At 36.6% G+C, this 19,939-nt stretch overlaps 1 protein-coding gene across 1 annotated transcript in view; it reads right to left on the bottom strand.

The window, feature by feature from the left end:
- PKHD1L1 (PKHD1 like 1) overlaps window positions 1–19,939 on the bottom strand; it is a 157,171-nt gene that overhangs the window by 136,757 nt on the left and 475 nt on the right. Inside the window, exons 2-6 of the mRNA XM_023223228.1 lie at window positions 18,236–18,325; window positions 9,387–9,531; window positions 8,338–8,446; window positions 7,260–7,317; window positions 2,827–2,920 (exon numbers count right to left, since the gene is read on the bottom strand). Of these exons, the coding sequence (XP_023078996.1) occupies window positions 2,827–2,920; window positions 7,260–7,317; window positions 8,338–8,446; window positions 9,387–9,531; window positions 18,236–18,325 (496 nt within the window). The remainder of the gene's footprint in view (window positions 1–2,826; window positions 2,921–7,259; window positions 7,318–8,337; window positions 8,447–9,386; window positions 9,532–18,235; window positions 18,326–19,939) is intronic.

Raw genomic sequence — 19,939 nt, 5'->3', positions numbered from 1 at the left:
TAACAAATTGTTTCAAATATGCGCTCCTCCCATCAACCTCACTGACTCCCTTAATTTTTTTTCTCAATCACTTATTATTATCTACCACTCATTCACTCAATAAAACATTTACTGAACCTCTATTATGTGGCAGTCCCTGCTGTAGGTACTGGGACACATCGGTGAATGAAACAAAGATCCCTTTGTTGCCCTCGTGGAACTGACACTTTAACTGGGAAAGACGAATAAAACATTACAATCATAACATATTTAGTGTGTTAGAAGTGTTAAGTACTACAAGAAAAGACAACATAGAAACAGATAATAAACTCATCCATCTGAAATTAAATCATCTCAAATAAAAAGAATTTTGTAGTAGGTTTTATACTATAGGAATTAAGGTAAACAGCACAGCCATCACAAAGTTAACAGGAGAAAGAGGATGTGTAACAGCATCAGTGACACATGAATGAAAACAAGAAGCTGAGCAGAGCCAGAGTTCAGCTGCAGGGAAAGCATCTGTCTCTGTATTTCCCCAGGTGATCGGGTCTGACCTATTACTTTGGGGCTGATAGTACCTGATGCTGTTGGAGGCTGGCAGGTGACTGACTGGTATTGGATTCTTTGCAACACCAGAATAAACCATCAGCTTTTGTGACAGCAAATCCCAGACTCAAAATAAGGCCAGATACAAACTTGAACTATAGAAAATAAGGACTTTCGTTTGCAGAAAATTTTGAACTTTTTAATATACTTTTATACATAAGTCCATTCATTTGATCATTACATTAGGATTGTATAAGCAAGTAAAGTGAATTATTGTACCCATTACACATATTCGTGGATTTAAATTCTCCTTCTAATCTCCTGCCTCATTCTAGCTAAATAATAAATTTAGCAGCTAACACTTAGAATAGGTTCCTACGACGTTTAATCCTTGCAAACATCTTATGAGTTAGTAACTATTATCCTTCAATTTTAGACATGAAAAAACTGAAACAGAAAGCTTAAGCAACTTGCCCAAGCCTGCAGACAATGAGGGGTAGAGCAGGAATTCAAACTCAGTTTGGCAGCAGTCAGTGTTTTTGACCACAGTTGATAATCCACACAGTGGTCTGGGTATGCATACCTAGAGTAAAACCACCCTATTTGGTCTTAAATACATATTTTTTAGAATTCTTTTTACCTGATTTTTTAGATCAAAAGCTCCTTAGTAAGCACTAATCCCTCTTTCCATTTGCATGTCCTCTATAATTTCTACCTGGTCTGAATTTGGAGATTTAGTTGAGTGAACAAGATTTGTGAGAAGCAGGTCTCCTGAATTCCTGCCCAGAACACAGCCTATTGCTCTCAACTCCCTCCCTACTAACAGAATCCAGGCATAATAAATTGCCTCGGGAGCCCTGGTATCATAATTAACATGGTAGAAATGAGATAAATTCAGCTCCAAGACTTTCTTGCCCACACATTAATAGACGTGTGAAAAAAAAAAAATCTGAATTTACATATAATAGCTCAGGATTTCCAGAGTATAAGGATTAGGTAGCCTGATCTCTAAGGTCCCCTCTCACTGCAATTCTGTGATTTCATGGAATAATTTCCATCCAAACCCTTATATTAAGCAGAAATAAATTCCAGTTTCAGTGGAGGAAAAAAGGAAACTCTTTTTGAAAGTTAAACTTTCTATTTCCTGGCCTCATTATGGGAAAGGATGACTTAGAAAACCCTGTCTAAGAATTAGTATAAAAACCACTCATAACACACAGCTATGAGAAGCAGACAAAATTTTTACTTCTACTGATCAGTATATATAAAATGTTAAATATCTCTACTTGGAAGTTCTTTTATTACATATAAGGAATTGGTATGAACATTTTCAGAAATTATAGATGCATACAAATGTGATTTAATTAAAAGTTCTATTCTATACAATGCCAGATAAATCTTTATTTCACTTATTAAAATCTTTTAAATTGCTTGTTTTACAAAATTATATATTTGTATGTGCGTGTGTGTATACCTCACCTTTATAGCATTCAAAAAATTCTCTAATTGTTGAGTTGCTATCTGAATTGTTTAACTTATCCGTTTACCTGTTTTATGCATGAGTTCGATAAACATAAAATCTTGAAAGCCATAATTGTGAGTCTATACTTTTTTCTATAGGAAATAAATAGGCCTTTCAGTCTTTAAAGGCAGGACTGAAATAACACCATCTATGCTACAGGAAGAAACTCTAGTGACAATGCTAGTTTTCAGTCTAAAATGTGGACAATTTTTTTTTTGACATTAGCTAAATAGCCAAAGTTACTGTCTAGTTCACAGTTGGAAAATGGAAAAAACAGGATTCAAAGCTTGGCCTGTTAATGAGTTATTGACAATATTTGGTTTCAGCACTTGCCTGTACATCATGAAGCAGTAGAAAATGTGTCAAATACCGTGTTACGAGACTTGTGTTCTACTCCTGACCCTGACTAAGCTATGTGACCTCTAGGCCTCAGGTGTTTTTATACACAAAAGGAGGCAGTTAGATTAAGTAATAAAGGCCTCTAGTAATAAATTTGTATGACTATAACTCAATTACTATTGGACTTGTCTGTGTGTTTCTTCTATTAATAAATCCATCACAAAACAATAAGAAATTACATCAGACCAATAAAGAAAGACATATCGACCATTGCTTTCGTGTCAATGAATCTTCCAACAGTCTGTTTTACTTTCTATAATATGGCTGAAAAAACACTGGTTAGTTCTACCACACTGTAATGGGATTTAATATCATTGGCCCATTATTTCTGGAATATTATATCTCATTTATAAGAGTATATTTCCACATCAAAAGATTACCTCAAAATCCTAACATTTTTTCCATTTGAGCTTAGTGCAATATTACTTCCATAGACGTCAGTGAAGATTCTGCCTTGGATTGTTATTAGTGTACCTGAAAATAAACAAAAACCCCAAAAAGGTTCTGTGTAAGAAAATCTATCCACACACTTAATACGAAAAAATAAGAGATTTTCCCAATAAAACCAGAACCCAGACACTTATACCCCATGTTTGCCACTATTGTTTAGCATTGTTCTGAAATTTCTACAAACACAATAAAACATGAATGAGTATCTATAAATATTTATAGATTAAAGAAGTATAGCATAGAAGACAGGATGATATTCTATAAGTACTGCTTGGGTCAGTGGGTGATTATTTGAGGAAAAAAAAAAGGATCTCTGTACTGAAAAGTGAGAGAAATCTTAGATGAAATAAAAATGAAATATAAAAAATAAAACCATAACTATTCTTGAAAAATAGGTGAAAATTTATATAATATTTATATAGTTCGGATAGTAGGATCTCCCATCACTTAAAAATGAAGAAAAAATACCAAAGGTTAAGATCTATAGATGTGATAATAAAAATCAAAATTTGGATGACAGAAAAATCATTAGTACATTTTAAAAGCAAATGATAAATTCAAAATATATTTCTTACATATAACATATAAATGGTTAATATCCTTAAAATATAAAGAATCCTTGTAACTTAATAAGAAAAATGGTGAATAACTTTAAATTAAGCCAAAGAGATAAACAGTTAATGTATAAAAGAAGGAATACAAATGGTCAATAGGGAAAAAATAAGTTTAATTACATAAATCAAAGAACTGGAAAAAATTAAACCTTTTATATCTTTTATATAAATTCTTCAAAAAATAGTACCTAAAATTGTCAAGGTTACACATTCTCTGTTATTGCCATTGGGATTATAAACTGGAATAATATAGTAATTATAACCCTGGAAACAAGTTGAATGTACAACTGGTGGAGGGGCGGGGGTGGATAAATACATTATAGTAGATGAAGACATAGCCATTGAAAATAGACTGCTAGCAAGACTAATAAAGAAGAAAAGAGAGAAGAATCAAATAGATGCAATAAAAAATGATAAAGGGGATATCACCACCGACCCCACAGAAATACAAACTACCATCAGAGAATACTATAAACACCTCTACACAAATCAACTAGAAAATCTAGAAGAAATGGATAATTTCCTGGACACTCACACTCTCCCAAGACTAAACCAGGAAGAAGTTGAATCCCTGAATAGACCAATAGCAGGCTCTGAAATTGAGGCAATAATAGCCTACCAACCAAAAAAAGTCCAGGACCAGATGGATACACAGCTGAATTCTACCAGAGGTACAAGGAGGAGCTGGTACCATTCCTTCTGAAACTATTCAAATCAATAGAAAAAGAGGAAATCCTCCCTAACTCATTTTATGAGGCCAACATCATCCTGATACCAAAGCCTGGCAGAGACACCACAAAAAAAGAGAATTTTAGACCAATATCCCTGATGAACATGGATGCAAAAATCCTCAACAAAATACTAGTAAACCGGATCCAGCAGCACATCAAAAAACCTATCCACCATGATCAAGTGGGCTTCATCCCTGGGATGCAAGGCTGGTTCAACATATGCAAATCAATAAATGTAATCCAGCATATAAACAGAACCAAAAACAAAAACCACATGATTATCTCAATAGATGCAGAAAAGGCCTTTGACAAAATTCAACAGCCCTTCATGCTAAAAACTCTCAAAAAATTTGGTATTGATGGAACGTATCTCAAAATAATAAGAGCTATTTATGACAAACCCACAACCAATATCATACTGAATGGGCAAAAATTGGAAGCATTCCCTTTGAAAACTGGCACAAGACAGGGATGCCCTGTCTCACCACTCCTATTCAACATAGTGTTGGAAGTTCTGGCTAGGGCAATCAGGCAAGAGAAAGAAATCAAGGGTATTCAGTTAGGAAAAGTAGAAGTCAAATTGTCCCTGTTTGCAGATGACATGATTGTATATTTAGAAAACCCCATCATCTCAGCCTAAAATCTCCTTAAGCTGATAAGCAACTTCAGCAAAGTCTCAGGATGCAAAATTAAGGTGCAAAAATCACAAGCATTCTTATACACCAGTAACAGACAAACAGAGAGCCAAATCATGAATGAACTCCCATTCACAATAGCTTCAAAGAGAATAAAATACCTAGGAATCCAACTTACAAGGGATGTAAAGGACTTCTTCAAGGAGAACTACAAACCACTGCTCAGTAAAATAAAACAGGACACAAACAAATGGAAGAACATACCATGCTCATGGATAGGAAGAATCAATATCGTGAAAATGGCCATACTGCCCAAGATAATTTATAGATTCAATGCCATCCCCATCAAGCTACCAATGATTTTCTTCACAGAATTGGAAAAAAACTGCTTTAAAGTTCATATGGAACCACAAAAGAGCCCGCATTGCCAAGACAATCCTAAGTCAAAAGAACAAAGCTGGAGGCATCACGCTACCTGACTTCAAACTATACTACAAGGCTACAGTAACAAAAACAGCATGGTACTGGTACCAAAACAGAGATATAGACCAATGGAACAGAACAGAGTCCTCAGTAATAATACCACACATCTACAGCCATCTGATCTTTGACAAACCTGAGAGAAACAAGAAATGGGGAAAGGATTCCCTATTTAATAAATGGTGCTGGGAAAATTGGCTAGCCATAAGTAGAAAGCTGAAACTGGATCCTTTCCTTACTCCTTATACGAAAATTAATTCAAGATGGATTAGAGACTTAAATGTTAGGCCTAATACCATAAAAACCCTAGAAGAAAACCTAGACAATACCATTCAGGACATGAGCATGGGCAAGGACTTCATGTCTAAAACACCAAAAGCAACGGCAACAAAAGTCAAAATTGACAAATGGGATCTAATTAAACTAAAGAGCTTCTGCACAGCAAAAGAAACTACCATCAGAGTGAACAGGCAACCAACAGAATGGGAGAAAATTTTTGCAATCTACTCATCTGACAAAGGGCTAATATCCAGAACCTACAAGGAACTCAATCAAATTTACAAGAAAAAAACCAACAACCCATCAAAAAGTGGGCAAGGGATATGAACAGACATTTCTCAAAAGAAGACATGCCAACAGACACATGAAAAAATGCTCGTCATCAGAGAAATGCAAATCAAAACCATAATGAGATACCATCTCACACCAGTTAGAATGGCAATCATTCAAAAGTCAGGAAACAACAGGTGCTGGAGAGGATGTGGAGAAATAGGAACACTTTTACACTGTTGGTGGGATTGTAAACTAGTTCAACCATTGTGGAAAACAGTATGGCGATTCCTCAAGGATCTAGAACTAGAAGTACCATATGACCCAGCCATCCCATTACTGGGTATATACCCAAAGGATTATAAATCATGCTGCTGTAAAGACACATGCACACGTATGTTCACTGCGGCCCTATTCACAATAGCAAAGACTTGGAATCAACCCAAATGTCCATCAGTGACAGACGAGTTTAAGAAAATGTGGCACATATACACCATGGAATACTATGCAGCCATAAAAACGGATGAGTTTGTGTCCTTTATAGGGACATGGATGCAGCTGGAAACCATCATTCTCAGCAAACTATCGCAAGAACAGAAAACCAAACACTGCATGTTCTCACTCATAGGTGGGAATGGAACAATGAGATCACTTGGACTTGGGAAGGGGAACATCACACACCGGGGCCTATTATGGGGAGTGGGGAGGGGGGAGGGATTGCACTGGTAATTATACCTGATGTAAAGGACGAGTTGATGGGTGCTGATTAATTGATGAGTGCAGCACACCAACAAGGCACAAGTATATATGTGTAACAAACCTGCATGTTATGCACATGTACCCTAGAACTTAAAGTATAATAATAAAAATAAATAAATAAAAAATAAATAAAAATAAAAATAAAAAACAACAAAAAACAAACAATAATTGGTAGTTCTTTCCTTTTTTTTTTTCAGATAGGGTCTTGCTCTGTCATGTAAGCTCAGTCATGTCTCACTGCAGCCTCACACTCCTGGGCTCAAGTGATCCTCTCGCCTCAGCCTCCCAAGTAGCTGGGACTAAAGGTACATGCCACCAAGACGGTCTAATTTATTTATTTTTATTTTTTAGAGACAGGGTCTCATGATGTTGTCCAGGCTGGTCTCAAACTCTTGGGCTCAAGGAATTCTTGCACTTTGACCTCCCCAAATGCTGAGATTGTAGGCATGAGCCACTGCGCCTGGCAGATAGTTATTTTTATAATGAAAAAAATGCTATTTAAAAATTGCAGGTATTATACTAATTTTATATACTGAAAAATAAACACATTATTTACCATGAAACCAAAAGTTATTTCAGATGTCATGTAACAGACCTGGCGTTCCAGATAAAGGTGTGATGCTTCTTATTGTTGGGGTCCTAAAACTTTTTGCCTATAAAAAGAATAATGTCAATATGCAAACTTATCTGTTTTGTTTCTAGTTTTGTGAAATAATTTCTTACATTATTAAATTTCAACAATATTCTTAATGTAACTGTCTTATAGCAAAGAAGATAAAAATAAGATGAACCTAAGAGTTAATTTAGACGGTAGGATCATCATGGTTTTGCTTCTTAATAGCTATGGGGCTGAAAGAGAAGGGAGGGAGTAACCAAGAAAGGTGACAGGTTTCTAGCTTGAGATAGTGAGAAATAATCAGAGAAAAAGTAGATTAAAGGAGGAATACAAAACTGCAGTTTGAGATATGCTGAATTTAGGTTGCTTTAAAGCCATTTAGGTGTGACATACCAGAAAACAAACCACAGTTCCACGTCTGGGGATAGAGGAGAAAGCCAGAGATATCTGGGAATCATATTTGGCAATATATTTTGGAATCAGAGAAGCTTCTTGAAGACAGATGCCATTATTGTTTTCTTCAGTATTTCATCTTATATTAGAACATTGTAGTACTCAGTAATTGACAACTTAAAACTAATATAATTTATTAAAAATATAAGGGATAATGCTTAGAAGAGAATATATTACTGCTACTACTTCTATTTAGGGCAGTTAAATTTTGAGAGGCTCTTACACCGCATGCAGGTACATTTTATCTCATTACATTAGAAATTATGTAGAAAGGAAAGGTAGTTACATCGATGAAAATAGGAAAAGGGAGAATCACACAAAGAGTAGAAGTAGAGATAAAGGGGAAAATATGAACAAGAAAACATGTTGGAGGTATGAAACTTTAATTTAATAATAAAAGTAAAAGAGGGGAAACAAATCAGAAATAGCAGACATTCAATTACTATGGAAGACAATTTAAATTGAGGGAAATTATCCTTTGTTACATGCTAATGTATTTTTAATGTGGAAATACATAATCTGTAAAACTATAAAGTAAAAATTCAGCTCTGCAAGAAGGAAAGCAAGATCAACTATATAAATTGAAGAGAAGATTCCTACATACGTTGAAGGTACATGCCCAGCTGTTGATGTGACCTTTGCAGGTGTTATTTTCTGAAACGGGAACCCCATCCACACTGACTCTAACAGAGTAGGAATCTTCTGGCATTGCCCTATAAGGAAAATGAAGAATATATGAGACATGCAATACCTCTCTTATTTAGTGTACAGTATTAATGAAAAATACTGCCCCAGACAGCATGCCATTTTTGACAGAAACTGTCCAACATCATAACTGATATCTAGTAAAGTTCCATTCTATATTATGGAAAAATTATCTCCATCTCGAACTCTTTATTACAAACTCTAACCTCATGAACTTCAGGCAAATGCCTATTCTGACTATGCACGTTGGTGGTTATTAAAAAGGACAACAAATTCAATAATAAACATTTAAAATAGTAATATATCACCTTGGTATAATCAGTTATTCCATGCTTTGCTTCTTAAAAAGTACTAGTTAATCAAGCTTCCCCTAAGTAAGCTTTTCCTGGTGAAGAACAATCATCAAACCTAACATAAATGAAATCCTCTAGAATATGTGCTGTTTCTAAGGTCAATATTGAAAGTTGCAATTTTAAGTGATTTTTCCTAAGTTGCTAATAACATACATTAATTTGGGCTGATAGTAAAGAACGTGAAAATGTCACTTGAAATGTCACAATACAAAATGATTATCTTTAATCTTAATGACTATGTGAATATTTTGAACAAAATTAATCAAATGCAACAGAAAAGCATAATTTTGGTATTTTAAGACACATCACTACAATTAAATAGTAGTCATTTATCTTCTAAAAAAGCTCGACAACAAGGTGGTAGCTCTAATAACATGGGAAAAGATATAGAATATGTTTTTATCATGCCAATTATAATTGAATATAATAAAGGCATAAAATAGTCTAAACATCACAAAATGAAAAATAATAACCTATCATCAGAAAAATATGACTTATAATAGCCAGGGTAATAAAACTATTATAATACTAACATTCATAACTATAATTTCTGACATGATGAAAACGATTTTATTAAAGATACTTTAAAACAGACCTAGTATAGCATGTAATTTGAGTTGAATGACTTGCGTCTTTTTCTACATCACAAGTAATTGACTGGAAAGAAGAAACTAATTGCACACTGTTTCCCAACTCAGCATTATCAACTCCATAGTTAAACTGGTTTGCTTGAGAAAAACCTGGAAAAGTAAGAAGATTTAATTATTATTAATGATATTCTATTACTCTATCTTCAGAGACCTAACAGTTGTCACCTGGTATCAAATCATACAGTAAATGATTTCATAAATAGTACTGAAGTAAGCAGTGAACCTATTTCATATTTATCCTTATGACTGTAATCTTCTTTGAAAGCACAAAATTTAGCCTTTATTTCATTTACTCATAAACATATTGCTGGAGGATAGATAGAGTCATCTCTTAGCATTCATGGGGATTTGTTCCAGCATCCCCTTGGATAACAAAATTCACAAATGTTCAAGTGCTGTAGTCAGCCCTGCAGGACAAGCATCCAGATTCCACATCTGGTGAATACTGTATTTCCCATTTGCAGTTGGTTCGATTTGTAGATGACAGGCCCGAGGTTATAGAGAGCCTACTGTGAGCCTACATAGCACCAGATTCTATATGTGGGGGTGATAAGTACCATGAAAAAGGCAGGCTAAAAGGACTAAAAAGAGTAAAGGAGGAGAACACTCTTTTATAAAGGATAAGGTCTTTGTTCTAAGTTTCTACAGAGCAAAATCTGAGGTGAGGATTTGCCAGCACATAATTTATTTGGGCAATGAGCTATTAGGTATGAGAGAGAGCAAAATGTGAGGAAAGAAAAGCTGGGCACCGCTGAGGACAACTGGGGCTCAATATTGCTGGGAATTTCTAAGGAACATATGGCATGTCTTTCCAAATAAAAAAATCAATGGCAAGAAGCATTTCTTCATCAGATCTGGTCCCCATTGGTAGAGGCTTCTCCCTGGGGGAAATAACTTTTTTTGCACTTTCACACTGCACATAGGTATATGTATATGAGTTCCAAAGTCTGGAGTTACTGCATTAGGCAAGTCCTTGAATAACTGACAAAGACATGGCATTAGAACTCAGACAAGAAGTTGGAAGCATAAGTTGAGTCAAAGTACATAAGGAACTATTTGTCACAGCTCTAACTAGAATTAGAGTTAAGAAAGAGAGGATGTAAAGCTGAGTATAAAAGGCATCTGATACAGTCTATCCACTATATCACACATAGCTACTCATGGCCTACATATTAAGCACAATCCATCACCAAGTCTTTGAGATGGTAGCCAGCTGAGAGCTCTACTAAGATTTAATACAAGAGTGTTAGAGGTAGCCAGCTGAGATCTCTGCTAAGATTTAATACAAGAGTGTTAGAGGTAGCCAGCTGAGATCTCTGCAAAGATTTAATATAAGAAGGCAAGCTTGTATTAAGGTTAGAGGGACAAGCTACAGGCTATACTACTATATAACTACTCCTAAAACTATAATTAATTTTCACCATGTCCCCTTGCTATCAACCATTGTAGATTTCCCTTACCTGCAGCCAGCACTGTAGCTAATGGGGTGACACTAATGTTCATCCTGGAGAAATAGGAGCCCCTAATTGCCTTGCCCTTGTAAGGTGGTGGTTGCTGCAATTGGCTGTTCTCAGTAATCACTGGACATGAAGCCAAGAAATATCCCTATGAATACCCTGAATTCCAGACCTACTCCTCCTTAACTACATTCAGTTAAAGCAACCCTATTTCTTTATGATAATTAGAACTGATTAGCTCTGGTCATATACCAAATAGGTTTGATGAATTCAAACTGAGTAGGCAATGGTGGTAGTTTCAGTTCAGTGGAATCCATATTGTGACCCATGATGGGAGCATTCTCTACCTGGAAACTAAGACCACAAATCCAGCAGAATGTAAATCTGCAAAGGCAGAAAGCACAAATTCAATTTCTGGATGACAGGGAGTGACGGTGAAGGGAAGCAGCCCTTTATTTCCAGTTCTATGCATCTGTCTATTACAAAACAACAGCATATGTCTGTCACTGGTTCAATGCATGTTGTGGAGGATACCATCCCACCCCACAGGATGTTTTTCCCCAAGTTGGCATCTTGGCCACAGCTTTAACAGGCTGTCCCATCATTCTACTAAGCCAGATTTCATGGTCATGTGCCCAGTATCACAAAATTTTCACTATAAAATACATTTCTTGTTCTGAAGCAATATTTTATAGAATTCTATGGCAGTATATCAGGTTCTATAAGCTCTCAGAAGATGGTGCTGACAGAGAACTGTGGAAAGAGGAAGCAAAGCCCACAATTGGAGTGTCAGTTCCAGTTACAATCAATCTCTGCTCTTTCCATGGGAGAAGGGAAGTGCTGTAATCAACTTGTCACTGAGAAGCTGGGTGGACTTTTTGAGGAGTGGTACCCTATTGAGAGCTCAGTGTTGGTCTCTGCTGCTGGCAGTCCAGTTATTCAGCAATAGCAGTAGGTTGTTTAGCCTGGGTGAAAGGGAGTCCATCCTGTTGGTCCATGCAAGGCCTACACCCCATGATCATTCTTCATGGGCCCACTGCACTAGCACTGCGGTGGCCATGGAGAGAAGCTCCTGGATGAATCATCCAATCCATCTGTTTATTCCATCTCCTCTGTGGGGGATGTTCTCTTGTGGGAGTTAACTTGAGACACATAGATCTGCATGCTTTATGCTCACTGTTATGAGTCCCTTCATATGCCTCTTTCTAAGACATTCTAATTTCTGATCTTCCAATCCTGTTCCCTTCAGTTCCTAACTAACTAGTGAAGTCCTTTTCGACTGCCCAGGAGCCCTTGCACATTCTTACCATAAATCACTTTTCCTGCCTACAAACTTACCAACTGTGTCTACTGATCATGGCTCTGCCTATCAGGGAGGTTGACGGTGAAAAGTGACTTAAGAGCCTTAGGGCCACTTTGCAGCATTTATGACTGAAGTCAGAGGTGATACCATGAAGATGTGAAGTGGAACACAGGATGTATGTATTATAGACAGTCATGGAAGTTTTTCAGAGGGAGCAAGTCATGAGGATATCTATGGGAAGTGCATTTTTGGTAGAAGGAACAGGATGTGCCAAGGCCCTGTGGTAGGACCATGTATGTGGATTCAGATAATAGCAAGTGTGGTTGAAGAATTATGAGTGAAGAGAAATGATAGGAGAGGAGACCAGAAATGAAGGTGCTTAGGCTATTTTCAAGCGTGTGGAATAATTGCAGGCTTTGAAACAGAGGAGTGACATCATGTGACTTACAGTGTCTAAGATTCACTAGCTCCTGTTCTGAGAATAGAATAGGTGCAGCAGTGAAGATGGTGTCTCAGTGAACAATCAGATAAATAATGGGATAAATGGCATGAGTTCAAGAGAAGATCAGAAGACAGTAAAGTGAAAAGGACAAATATTGCTAACATTTTTCAGAGTTTAATTACAAACAGGCAGATAAATGAGTTGGTAGCTGGAGAGAGGTGTGAGCAAGGGGAAGGCTGATGATTTTTCTTTTACTTTTTTTCAGGTGGGCAGAATAACAGTGTATTTGCAGGCTGATAGGATATCTAACAGAAAGAGACAAAAGGATAATGTGAAATAGAGACAAAAATTACTTTAATCTTTCTATAAATATATGAAAATTCAAAACTACATTTGGAAGCAATTAAATATAGATTAAGCCTTGTATGCCACATAAGAATATTTTATATTTTTGAAACAATATTCACTTTTGAAATAAACTCAAGAAATAAAACCTATGAATGACTTTAGTGTCCTATTAATTAAATCCTATAATTAATGTTCTCCTAATAAAAGTGTTGAAAAGGTACTTATACTGTACCTGGCAACCAACTAAAGAACGGAAAGTTTTACTTGTGGTGTGTATATATATTCCTATCAGGTACATGTCACATCAATGATAAGTAACGTTTATCTGTTCTTCAGCATTCTCAAGACAACTACCATTCTGAAAAATAATGCCAACAAAAGATAATATCATTTTCAGCTTAGGAGTTACTATAGTGTTAAATATATACAGCATATGTGAAGACGTCCTAGGAGTAAAATCTATGGGAAAATAATAAACCAAATCAACAATAATTCATAAATATTGTTATTAATATTGCTTTAAAAAGTATATAAATATTTCTGACTTTTAAACTAATTCCAAAGAGTTAAAAAGAAACACAAAGGAGTCTTCTTTTTTAAAATTTTAACTTAAAAGTATAATTCTAGGCCAGATGCAGTGGCTCACACCTGTAATCCCAGTACTTTGGGAGGCCAAGGCCAGTGTATCACCTGAAGTCAGGAGTTTGAGACCAACCTGGCCAACATGGTGAAACCCCATCTCTACTATACAAAAAATTAGCCAGGAGTGGTGGCAGGTGCCTATAACCCCTGCTACTTGGGAGGTTGAGACAGGAGAATTGCTTGAACCCAGGAGGCGGAGGTCGCAGTAAGTTGAAATCGTGCCATCGCACTCCAGCCTGGGCAACAAGAACAAAACTCCATCTAAAAAAAAAAAAAATTAAAATTCTAAACAAATGATTGAGGATAAAAACACCACCTCTGGAAGTACTCCAAGTCACAAAGATTACAGGAAAGGCTGAGTGTACTCTGGAAATGGAAAAGGATGAGGCTTCGGATGGAAATTCCTGACCTGTTAATGTATTTTTTTAAATTTTGCATAAAAACTGGAGACAGGAATTGCCAGGCACGCAAACCTGGGTCTCCTGATAGCAGCAATCCAAAAGCAACGCCCGGGCTGCTATCACAGAAAATGTCAGTGTTATTAAAGCCAGAACTTGTCATGAAGAATGCAGGCTGTTTTGTTTTCTCTAGTTAAAAAACGTAGTGTTGAAAATGTATTAACCTACTTAAAAGTTGTAGCATTCAAAACAATGGGAAAGAAAGATACAGTGTGATAGATGGAAGACAACAACTGAAGAATTAAACCAGACCTATAACATAAATGCAAATAATAATACAAACAAAAATAACTCTAATGTATAGAGTTTATACTATATAATGGATACCTTAGATGTATCATCCTTTTCCATATTCATAACAGCCCTAAGAGGTAGGAATTAATAGTCCCTTTTACTGATGAGTAAGCTGATGCTTAGCTAAGTAACTTGCCCCAGTCACATGATATGAAATGGCAAAGGTGAATTGAAAGCCAGTCCTACTGAACCAAAGTCCATATGCTTTCTGTAACATTATTAAAAGTATGTAATTCAACACTTCAACAAAAATGTGTGTGCCAGAAATCGTAAGGGAAATAGCTAGAAAAAGGAGCCAAAAGTACAATGTTATTCCTCCCCTCTTACTGATTTTTTAAAATAAAAACAAACATGACAAATATCAAAGAAGAAAATTGAGAAATACAAGGTATGACTATAAAATAACAAAGCCAATATAATTACAAACACACCAGAACTTATCAAAATTATAATGCTCTTAATCAAATTAGTCATCTCAGAAGGGGGTATAGTAATTTCTAGAAACGTGCCATTGTTCAAAACACTTTGCCTTGGGCATCATAAGAGTAAAATTATGTATCTGTATCTCCTGAAGCATAGTCTTGTGGGGTTTTGTTTTTAAAGCAGGGTTTCACTCCATCACCCAGGCTGTAGTGCAGTGGTACAATCATAGCTCATTGCAGCCTTAAACTCCTGGCCTCAAGGAATCCTCTCGCCTTAGCCTCCCAAGTAGCTAGGACTACAGGCATGCAGGCCATCATGCTGGACTAATGTTTTAAATGTTTCATTTGTAGAGACAGGGTCTTGCTATGTTCCCCAGGCTGGTTGCCCAGGCTAGTTTCAAATTCCTGGCCTCAAGTGATCCTCCTGCCTTAGCTTCCCAAAGCACTGGGGTTACAGGCACTGACCAATGTGCCCAACACAACCATGGCCTTTTAAACAAAGTAATGCTGTGGCAAATGTTTACAAGTCAATACCCTACTATGTTTGGAAATAGCCAAAAGTCATTTGGATACACAAAAATGTTAACAGTAGATCTTTCTACTGGGTAGAATTTCAGAGAACTCACTTTCTAAGTCAAGTATTTCTATAATATTTTACTCTTTTATAATGACTTTTACAAAAATAAAACATTTTAAAAAGTAGTATGAAGCCAGTAGTTAGATAGTCATCTAGAATTTACAATTCCATTTAGAAATTCTTCTTGTGTAATTGATAAATTAGCACTGCATGCGATTCTAAAAACAGAGAATCTATCAGACACAACCCTGGTGATTTTCATGAATATAGTCCCTCCAAATAAACTTTAAGTTCATTCATGTAGCTATAAAAGCTCTGGTGCATTTTGCAAATTCATTATCATTTTGTAGATATCATTCTGTATATATTATGGGTACCCAAAAGCCTATATTAAATAGCATTTATTAATTTATTTTAAACCACTTTATTGAGCTATGATTGACATATAAAAGCTATATATATTTAATGTATACAACTTTCTGAGTTTGGATATAAGTATATACCCATAAAACCATAACCACACTGAGTACAGTGGCTCACGCCTGTACTCCCAGCACTTTGGGAGGCTGAGATGGGTGGATCATGAAGTCAGGAGTTTGAGACCAGCCTGACCAACATCGTGAAACCCCATCTCTACTAAAAATACAAAAAATTAGCCGGATGTGGTGGCAGGCACCTGTAATTCCAGCTACTCAGGAGGCTGAGGCAGGAGAATTGCTTGAACTCAGGAGGCGGAGGTTGTGGTGAGCCAAGATCGTGCCACTGCACTCCAGCCTGGGTGACAAGAGTGAAACTCCATCTCAAAAAAAAAAAAGTCATAACAACAGGCAAGGTCGTAAACAGACCGCTTGCCTCCAAAAGTTTCCTCCTGCCCTATTTATTGTAAATTTTTTTTGATAAGAATATGTTACAAGATTTCCCCTCCTAGCAAACATTTAGGTATACAATGCAGTGTTGTTAACTATATGCTCTATGCTGTACAGTAGATTTCTAGGATTTATTCATTTTGCATAACTGAAATTTTGTACCCTTTGACCAATCCCCTTCCTCCACTTCCTCTTCTCCCAGTTCCCGATGACCACTATTCTATTCTTTGCCTCTATAAGGCAGTATTTAGAATGAGCCTCTGAGAAAGAAATATGAGAACACATTTTTAGTCATCTATAATATGTAGTTAAGGCAGGGGACTGTAAGACAAATCGGGAGGTGTAAGTATCTGCAATACCAAACACATTCAGAAACTGGTACTGATGAGAAAAGCAGAAATTTACCAAATGACACTCTGGGCTTTACAATTAAGAGTCCTCAGCCTAGTTGCCTCAGAATGTCCACACAAGAGAAAAGATTACATTTTAGCTAGATTTAAAAGGATACCTTTCTAAAGAATAGAATGTTTTGGGGTTTTTTTATGTCAGACTAGGGATGATCTGGGTCTATGGGCTTAAATTCAAGCCATAGTTCCTAGATCAGAAAATGTTCAGGTCTGGAAACAGAAGAAAATGGCTGGGTGTTTTCTTTCTTCTTCTTCTTCTTTGAGATGGAGTCTCACTCTGTCACCAGGCTGGAGTGCGATCTCAGCTCACTGCAACCTCTGCCTCCTGGGTTCAAGCGATTCTCCTGCCTCAGCCTCCTGGGTAGCTGCGACTACAGGGGTGCACCACCACGCCTAGCTAATTTTTGTATTTTTAGTAGAGACTGGGTTTCACCATGTTGGCCACAATGGTCTCGGTCTCCTGACCTCGTGATCCGCCCACCTCGGCCTCCGAAAGTGCTGCAATTACAGGTGTGAGCCACCGCTCCCAGCTCTTCTTCTTTCTTAATCTGAGCATTTCTCTCGTGGCATTTGAATTTCTGTTTAAAACCCAATAACTTTCAAGCATACCATCTTATCAGCAATTTACAATATAAGAAACATATGGTTAAAGCCATCTCTAAAATAATCTTTAACAATTATATTGTTCATGGGTCTTAACTCTAAAAAGTAACATTTTAATCCAAACTATATTGTTTATAATGTGGAAGCATAAACCATTTTAAGCATATCATTGAGAGACTGAATTCTGCAAAAATCAGAAACATTAAAAGGCATTACATTATATGACAAAATAATTAAATATTTTTGTTAACTATAAAAACTTTTCATTTCTTAAAGACCAAATAATAGATTTTGCTAATATTTTTAAATGTTTCTTATTGTTAAAAAATTCCTAAGTATCTGAATACTGGTATCATTTATATTGCAAAGGTCTTATGGCTGAAAGAAACACATATTTCTATTTAACCCTTGGAAAAGCTGTGCATTAAATATATTTACTGATTGCCTTCTATGTTTTATCCTAAGACCAGGCGAGAAGAAGGGGAACGACATATGGTACTCAAACCTTTATGAAGCCTGAGGTTGGGTGGCAGGAGAAGGAATCTAAAGTTTTGTTTTCTATTGCCTTTCCCCTTTCATTAACATACTATTTCTCTATTGTACTCTCTTATCAATATTCTACCCAACACCCACAAATGTTTTGTTTAATCTTAAAATAAATTAAATGTCATTAGACCCATGAAGAATAAAGCAAATAATTGCTGACTTGGGTTAATTGCATTCCTTTTAGTTCAGTCATTAATCCAGATCCTGATGTTAAGCAAGCCAGTATAATAAGAATTCAGATGATCAAGTTGATAAAGACTCTTGGGGATTTCACTAGCTATCAAAGAGGGTAGAATTTTACCACTCTGGCCAAGTGAAGAAACAACTCCAATGGTGTTTGTTTGTTTGTTTGTTTAACCATCAAACTGTAAATATGAAATAGTCTTGAAAATACCTCAACCTTGGCGAAAAAAAAAAAAGCAACCATACCTTCTCCTCTTATAGTCAGCCTTGTTGCTCCATTTATGCTGCCATATTTAGGTATTATTTCTGTGACTTTGGGTATTATTTGAGAGCCATCTGAAAAATATTAAAATATAGTAGAGGTAAAATCACCAAGTTCTTCATTTCAGTCATCAACATTTGTAACACATACCACAAAGTTGCAAGGAAAACATCGTGAAGTTTACAGGAATGAAAGTAAAATTCACCCAGGTTTTGTTTTTGGCTCTGCCAATGACTTGACAGAGTCATTAACTTAGTTAACACCCACTGGCTTTGTGCAAAGCACTATCTTAGGTGCTACCAAGAGCAAAACTAACACGTGATCATTTTCATCACTTACCTATCATATTATAAAACACGTATTAAATCCTTAATTTCATGTAGTGTTCTGCTAACTGCAGATCTATAACTATGCTTAACAGCTCACATAACAGCAGACACCAAGAAGATATAGGTCATTATAAGAGCACAGAAGAAATGCAATGCTAGGTAGGTTAAAAGACTAGACCAGGTACAAAGAGAAATGTTGGTTTTGAGAAGACATTGTTTTCCATGAGGGAGTGTGGCTTCAGGAAAGATAATTTCTGGGATCCTTCTAGTCTCCTGATGATAGTGAGTTCTTAATATAAAGGTCACTAATTCATTCAACAAACTGTGTTAGCTTCCTGGAAATACGGAAATGTGTAACAGTCCTAACTTTCCAAAGGCTTAGGTTAGACAGTACCAAGAGACAGAGGAGAGCATAGAGGCTATGGGTAACTCAAGGAGCATTTCACCCACACTGCTTGTGTCGCACTGGCTTCTACAAAGAAGACATGCCCCTTCCACATTTTTTAGGGCAAATATGAATTAGACTGGGCCCGTCGTTAGAAAGATAAGGATAGTTCTAGATAGAGGGAACTGCCTGGCAAACAGGGTTATGTGAGCTGCTTCTTTGGAGTACTGCAAATAATTCTTTAAAACAACTCAAAGCTACATAGTGGATAGAGGTGTTTATTTTCTGCTTACACTGTACAGATCTAGTAATTACTGGAATCCTAAAAGAAATGTTCACAGTAGGTAGAAAAATTTAAGTGAGATACAAAGAAAGGCCACAGAAATTATTAATTTCTCGAAATGGATGTATACAAAAAGGCTAAGGGAATTATGATTGACTTGTTCCGTTCTGTCTTAGAAAGGTTTAGAGTGGACTTCACCTATAGTAGCAAAAGCTCTGCAACATAAAGGAGATCAGTTTCGAGGCCCCAGACCCAGTGCCTCTGTACTTCGGGTCTGTCTTTGCCAAGAGCTCCAAGGTGTTCTTGCTCCCACACATTCATATCTCAGGGCAGCCCACAGCCAAGAGTAGGAAACTCCAGCGGGGAAGCTGGATCCTATCTCCAGACAGTGCTGCTGCTCGCCTATCTCAGGTTCATCCTCCTGTTATCTCCACAGACAACTCCAATTTCTTATCTTATCAGTCTCTTCCCAGAGCACTTCTGGGTATTACTTTGAAGACACGGGGCAGCTGCCCCTAGAAATGACTGACACCTGCCACGAAGGCCCATCCCCGTCCTACTGGGGGTTGTTGCCCTTTCTTTTGTGAGGAAAGCGACCCAAGAAGAATGGAGAAAAAGGGACTCAGGTTGCCTCTTCCCAGTCCCCACTCCCCCGCCAAATTTCAGTCTCCTTTCACGTGTGTCACTTTGG

Source organism: Piliocolobus tephrosceles, chromosome 7 (genome assembly GCF_002776525.5).
Source record: "Piliocolobus tephrosceles isolate RC106 chromosome 7, ASM277652v3, whole genome shotgun sequence".
Taxonomy (NCBI): domain Eukaryota; kingdom Metazoa; phylum Chordata; class Mammalia; order Primates; family Cercopithecidae; genus Piliocolobus; species Piliocolobus tephrosceles.
The sequence above is the reverse complement of the archived record's forward strand: the minus strand, read 5'-3'. Positions and strand labels throughout refer to the sequence as shown.